The following is a 7,744-nucleotide window of genomic DNA, read 5'->3' on the forward strand; positions in this document are numbered from 1 at the left end:
TGTTCTGCTGTGAAAACTTTTGGGTTTAGGGATTAATATAGTTGCCATGGTTTCCTTTCTTATCTTATTTGTTGTGTGTGATCAGGACAATTCTGGAGAAGATGGGCCTGCAGGGAAAAGTCACCCCCTTGCAGGCCAGAAGACATGAGATAACTTTAAAGAATACAAAGTATGTATGTGTGTTATCAAGAAGATAATTCTTAAGAATACAAGTTAATAAATGTGCAATTACTAAGAGTTGTTGTGGTGTTTTTATTTTCCTGCTGTCATTTTTGATTTCATCTGCCTTTAGGATTGCAAGTATCCAGGCTCAGGAGAGGGGGTCAGTGGGAAGCCCACTGCTGCTACTTGGCCCTTGTTTGCCCTCATGGATGAGGTGATAGGACAGATGCCTTCCACTAAGCCTCTTGTCCTAATGTCCGCTCTCCCTGAGGACACTCCAGGGCCAAGCACAGCAGTGGGTGACCAAAACAGCAGTGATGATGAAGCGAGTCAGCCACCTGCGACAGGGAGAAAGAGGAAAAGAGACAGGGATGATGAGCTGCTAGACCTCATCAGAGAGGACATGAGGCAGCAAAGAGAGGCTGAGGAGAGGAGAGCAGGGAGAGGATGGACAGACAGTTTTCACTTCTAGAAAGATTAGTTCCCAAATGAGTTATGTATTGAGAAATTTATTTATTTGAATATATTTGTTACATTGTTATATGTGTTGCATTAGTTTAAAGGTTTTATGTTATTAATAAATTGATTCAAACAAACAGTAATTGTCACTGAACTCAATTTGATTTATAGGCATTTTTAACATGTATGAACATAACGCTAACCTTGAACAATATTACTTGGATATTTATTTGATAGCAATAAAGTAAATAACAATAACAATTAAACAAGAATATTTCAAATACACAGTATGTAAAGATGGAAAAACAATATTTTCAGTTGTTCACACAGGATTAACCTGAGTGACCTGTTCCTGGACCGTTTCTTGAACAACTGTAATAGATTACAGGAAGTCTCTGGCAGTGTTGCTGAATCTGCCCGAGCAAGATCAGACATGGATGGGGTGCTGCAACTGAGATATGCGGTTTGTCTTTTCTGGTTGGCGAGTGGAGAATCACACAGGGTGGTCTGCAAAGAGAGCTTTAGGATGCTTCCTCCCACTGTCCACTGCATCGTCCATCCACAGGGTTTGCAGGGCTGGCTCAATCAACGGCTGCCACACCACTAAGACCAGAAATATGCAAGCAGGAGATGGTGGATGCTATATTATTAGTATAGTACTTGTAACTCTGTAGCAGACAACAGTTTGATGTAAAAAAACAAACAAAAGATTAGATTCTATACGTTTCAAAGATATTTAGTTTATATATTTTATATGATACAGTACATGTAAGAATGACCGATGTTGAGGCAAAAAATTATCGTCTGCCAAAAACTGATTTCCGGTTTTTGCCCTAAACTGATTGCTCATATTTAACCTGCCTGCTATGAATAACTTGTTGGTCTATAATACGTGAAACATATGTCAAATGTATCCCTCATTAATGATATCAAGTCACTTTGAGCCACCAGCAACATTCCTGTAACAAGGTAGAAGCTGCAATCAGTTTTTGGCAGTGACTTTTATATATCCTTTATTTATCCAGTTCACAAACAATCTTGTTGACATTAGAAATTTATTATAACAAAAAAAAAAAAAAAAAAAAAATTATTTTTTAAGAGTAATCTGGTCAAGATGACAGCAGACAGTGCAACAAATATATCAATTGCGCCTACATTATAGCCAGAGTTATAAAGATACTTGAACAACAGGTAATTATTGTATATATAAAACTCCTTTGTAAACCATGTTCACCGAAGTCTATTTACCAACATACATAAAGATATTACACATATTACACACAGAAACTTTGGAAATCAGTTTTGGCAGGCGAACACTTTTTTGGCACAACGCTGGCAATAATAGACTATAGCTGTGTTCCAAAACGTCAGCTGCATCCTTCGGCGGACCCGGCCTTCGCGGTCTACGTGGGCCGGGTCCTTCAAAAACCGAGAGGGCCGGAAGTGCGAGGCTGTGAAATGGGACGGTCTAGCCTTCAGATTAGCGTCACCGCTGTGTCGGTGGAGTTTAATAAACTTGGCCGTCCGCTCCTTGCTATCTAAAATATAACAGGAGACTGGCATAAATTCTCGACCGTCTCACACTTCTGTTTAATCAGTTTTCTGTTTAACGTTTATTCAGCCGTGTGAAAATCCCGGAGGAACCCACCCGATGGATTAATAAAGTTTTATTTAATATAATAATCTAATAACTTTGATCTCAGCCAAACCGATTTACTCCGGAACAAATAAAACACCGAAAAAGGAAAACAATTACATTTTTAAGTTATCTGAGTGACTTATAGATCATGTTTAACCTGAGTAGCGAAAAAGCGGGGGTCTGAAAACGATGAAGCCGGGAGTCCGCTGCTCTCGCCGGCTGGAGTGACCATTGTACCCCCCGGCTTGCTATCGAGCGGGTGGGTAACAGACGTCTCCGAAAACGTCGGCACACTTTTGCAAATATGCGATGTCTTGATAAACCAAGCAGATATTTGAAGTTTACACAGCTACTTTCTTGCCTGAAAATATGTTAAAAGTTTATTTTGTGACCCAGAAAGATTAATAAGAGTAATTTTAAAACTTAGTAGCGGCCGCCATTGTTGGCAGCTGAAATTTGGCTGGCCCGCGCTATGAATTCTGGGATATGGTGGGCCACGAAGGACACACCCGACCCATCCTTCAAATTCGGGGAAATGAAGGACGCATTTGTCGGGCGCATTTGAAGGAGTCGACGAATTGGGACAGCCTTCGTCGCCTGGCTGTGACGTAATCGGCCTTCAAATGCGGCCTCCGGAGGATGCAGCCGATGTTTTGGGACACAGCTTATGTGCACGTTAGCATATGCTACTTCCGGTGCGAAAACTCCTGTGGGGAGCTTTGTTTCCGGTGTCCTACTCACGCCTTGTTTACGGTCCAAAACAAGTTAAGCAAATGAATGAATCAAGCGGCGATTTACATTTCTATAGATGTCTTGGGCATTTACCCAATATATCTGTAAATGATGTTCATCGACTTGTCGATATTTTTTCCCCAAAAAAGTGGAAAGCTGTTGTCAAATGTTGTTAGATTCCCATTCATTTCCTATGGTGGTCTGGCTTTTAACCGGGAACACCACAGATGTAACAAAGTTGATTAAAACACTCAAAATTCAATAAAAGAGGTGCTCATCACTTTTATATGTTCAAGTGCATAATATGGAGGATGTAGTAAGGCCTCAAGGCAATCGGATGTAAAACACAATATTTATGAATTTTTAAATTTGTAAATCGGTCAGATTTGACCCGACCATGACAGGAAGGCTAGTTACCTCATAACAGAACTTCCTCATCCACACATTATTTATTTGTTGCTTTAGTGAATATTACAGAATAGTAAAAATGGAAATTAAAGAATTTTCTATGAAATGTTTCTTTATAATAGAAAGTGACTATGTAGATACTCTTTGTCTTAGTCTTAGTCTAGCCATGATATCAAGGTGTGCATTATCAGGTTTTACCACAATGTGGAGACAAAGTATATGTGACTGAGGTCATAAATAACAGGAACATTTTCAGATCTGCTTAAGCATATTTTGTCATAATTTTGAACAAGTCTGGGGTTTTTTTGTAGTTAAGTCTGTGAGTTTTCTTAAGGTAATGAGAATGTAATACACAATGTTTCTGTAGTACAAATTGTATTTAATTATTATTTATTGATAGATTTAATATCAAGCAGCCTAAAAGTATTAAACTCATGGAAAACATAATTATTCTTAAACAAAATCACATTTATTTGCCAAGTGTGTTCAAACATTTAAGAAGCTAGAGTTGAGTAACAAGTGTAATTCTACAAAAATGAGGATAGCAGTTGATAAAATAAGCAATAGTGAAATGGAATATTGAACTGTAATTTGTGTGTGTGTGTGTGTGTGTGTGTGTATGTGTGTGTGTGTGTGTTTAATCAGACCATACTAGATGTAATGTCCTGTGAGACATTTAATGTGCCTTCAAAGACACTAGAGGGCTGCAGATTACACAAAATGAAAGAGAGATGTACACTGCTGAATGAAATGAAGTCCATACAGTTTCAGTTTTAATGTCGATATGAATTCAGATTGTATTGCTGGCGCCCTCTGGTGTAGTCAGACTATATTCTATATTGTCCAGCAATATGAAGAAGTAATTTTAATCTGCGATGTATACAACAGTTACAGACATCACTCTTAATTTTATGTGTATTTATGTTTAATGTTTTAAGCACTGAACCACACATTTCTTAGACTTCACATTATGTACAGATCAGGTTTAGACAATCACAATAAATTTACACTGATTTCAATTTCCTTTGGAATGACTTCATAAATGCCTTAAAATACAATGCAGAATTCAAGTTAGTTAATATCGAAACGACACACACAGCTGACCTATAGAACACCAAAAACTAAGTTTGCTTTTTATTCTAGACTTTAAGTACTATAATATTGGAATAAGAGCATAAAGATTAGACTTTTTAATTAAAGTCTACTCTTTCTGAGTCTTAAATACATTTCCCTATTCTCCTATTTTATACAAGTAGTATCATTACCCTGCAGTTATGTATAAGATAAATGGTGATATTTTGGTGCTAAACATGAAAATGCTCAATGAGTAAATTTGATCTTTTTAATACTGTAAAAGGGAATAGTTCTTATGTATTGTATTGTATTGTATTGTATTGTATTGTATCTTTATTTGTTTCAGACATATAAAACAAAAAACAATATATACACACTACATATATTTTCATTTACAGATACGAATATATGTGTAGATATACACACACACACGTATGTGTTCAGATAAACAAAAAATATATAATGAAATAAAACAAAATCGTCTGACATAATGTAACAATGTTTGGTCTGAAAAGGAGTAGGAAGAAGTATGAACATACTTATTAATTCCTACCCCTGCTCAACATCTTATTGATCCCACATAATTCACCTAATTCCCATCATCACATACTCCACACGATACACAAGGAGAACCTATATAAACTTGGCTACCGTGATTGATATAATTTGGATATAATTTGATATTTTAATACATACAATGGGTGATCATCTTTATCGGTATCATATTCTTCCAAAATCAGTTTTCGAAGTATTTTCATGAACTTACTAATTCCTGAGCATTGCTGTAGATCTATAGTAAAACTATTCCACAGTTTTACCCCATAAATAGTGACACAAAAGGTTTTAACCTTTGACCGTGCTTTAAGAATCCTTAGATTCAATTTCCCCCTCAATTCATAGTCTCCTTCTCTGTCATAGAACATCCTCTGTATATTTCCTGGTAACATATTGTATCTGGCCTTGTACATAATTTTTGCAGTTTTATATTTTATAAGATCCATAAACTTCAGTATTTTTAATTTCAAAAACATGATGTTAGTATGGTCTCTAAATCCTGCTTTATTAATCATCCTGATTGCTTTTTTTAAATTTTACATATTGGTTGAAGTGCAGTTTTATATGTGTTTCCCCAAATTTCCACACAGTATTCCAAATATGGCAATATAAGTGAACAATAAAGTACCCGGAGTGATTTGGAAGGCAAAAAATATTTAACTTTACTTAGTACGGAGATGCTTCTTGACAGTTTGGCTTGTATATGCTTTATGTGAGGTTTCCAGCAGATTTTGTTATCTATTATCACACCCAGAAATTTTGTATCCGAAACTTGCTCTATTTCAACATTGTTTACTAATAATTTTGCTCCTGCATCTTTTTTACAATTTCCGAATAACATAAATGTAGTTTTTTCCAAATTTAATGAGCGCTTTATAGAACATGCCTCATTCACCCATTCATACAAGCACTTTTTCCATCATGCCGAAGGATATCTGGCAAGTAGACTACAATAATAATAATAATAATAATAATAATAATAATAATAATAATAATAATAATAATAATTTAATTACACATATTACAATAGTAAATACTTGTTTGATGATAATCAGTGCATAAAAGCAGTATCTTATCTGCAGGGCAACACCTGTTTAAGTTACATTATTTGACAACATAATTCTAAAACCAAATCAGAAATGATCATTATCAATGATTATAATTATTCCAACTGCTGTAGTACCTACTAAACAGTGTTTGTTTATTTATTTAGAAAATTGTCATACAACATAAGAAAGCAAAAACATTGTAATTAACTTCAAGTATGCGTTTATTTTTTTATACAATGGTATAATGACAAACATTAATGATAAAGTAACAATGCACACTAAAAAAATATTACCTTCAGTCTTTAATCAGATGTTAATTGCTTGTGTTGTTGTTTTCAAAAATTGTTTGATTTCAGAAATTTTAATGTGCACTGCTTTTGGGTTAGGGTTAGAAAAGGATGTGACCGAGTAAACAATAACATACAATATAATTTCACATAACAGGAGGACAATGAAGGTGAAAAATGTCCAATGTTTCAGCATGTTACATCAGATTCTTTTGAAAGAGTGCATTAAGATGAAAACATCCTATTCTTTAAAAAGTTCAACACCTTTTCTCGAATTTCCTTTGTTTTCAAACCATAGATGATTGGATTCAGTGTTGGGGGAAAAATTAAAGTTGACAAACCCATAAATCTTCTGAAATGGGGTGAAACATTATTTAGTCTATATGATATGATGGTGAAAAGACCAAGACACTCCAACAAGAGAAAAACAATCAGATGTGTAGCACATGTCTGCAGAGCTTTGGCTTTTGTATCTGATCGTTTAGATCTAAAGCAAGTTATGAGGATCCAGAGATATGTGTAGAAAACAATTCCATTAGCCACTAATTGTGAAAGAGCAACTATCAAAAGGCCATAGATATTGTTAATAGTTGTGTCAGCACAGACCAAAGTCAACAGAGATGGATTATCACAGTAAACGTGAGTCATTTCAGATCGACAACGAGGCAAGCGCAAAAGTAAGAAAAAAAGCACAGCAATTAAAACTAAACAACTCATCCATACAATGGTGATTATTCTCATGATATGGGCATTAGTCATCACAGTACTGTACTGCAGTGGGTAACATATGGCAATGTATCTATCATATGCCATTGCACTCAGATTGAACACAGTGCCTGCTGCATAGATATGGATAAAGAAAGCTTGAGCAACGCAAGCTGAGTATTGCATTATCCCACTGTTCTTCAGTATTTCTTTGATGAGCTGTGGAAAGAGAGCTGATGAACCTATAAGGTCATACATAGGAAGGTTCAGCAGAATTAGGTACATTGGCTGATGCAGAGATTTATTCAGCACAATGGTGAGGATTAGAGTAAGGTTGCAAAAAAGTATGATCATGTAACTCAGAGTTGCAAAAAGAAATGCAGGCAAAACACTCTCAGAGGAGAGATTAAAGACATTAATCTGTAAAAAAGAGGATGTGTTGTATTGGTTGTTCATTTCTTAGCTTTTGCTACTTATAAAACTCAGAAATCAATCATCACTTCATTGTTTATTAGGGAGAAAATATTTATGCATTTCAATTTAGCAATCACACCAATGAACATAACAACAAAAAAATCATAAAAAGAGGAAAAAACATTGAATGTTATGATTACATTTTATTCATAAACTGTAATCATGATAACTTCATGCTGGACAACTGAGTCCATGTACAC

At 35.3% G+C, this 7,744-nt stretch overlaps 1 protein-coding gene across 1 annotated transcript; it reads right to left on the reverse strand.

The window, feature by feature from the left end:
* Positions 1–6,590: 6,590 nt before the first annotated feature.
* Positions 6,591–7,526, reverse strand: LOC113036384 (olfactory receptor 52D1-like). Its single transcript, XM_026192709.1, has one exon. It carries the CDS (start codon positions 7,524–7,526, stop codon positions 6,591–6,593), a length of 936 nt encoding a protein of 311 aa, XP_026048494.1.
* Positions 7,527–7,744: the final 218 nt, after the last annotated feature.

The sequence above is a fragment of the Astatotilapia calliptera genome, chromosome 14 (assembly GCF_900246225.1).
Source record: "Astatotilapia calliptera chromosome 14, fAstCal1.2, whole genome shotgun sequence".
NCBI lineage: Eukaryota > Metazoa > Chordata > Actinopteri > Cichliformes > Cichlidae > Astatotilapia > Astatotilapia calliptera.

Bases quoted from the DNA above. Each gene is read 5' to 3' on its own strand.
- LOC113036384 (XM_026192709.1), bottom strand. From the start codon at position 7,526: ATGAACAACCAATACAACACATCCTCTTTTTTACAGATTAATGTCTTT.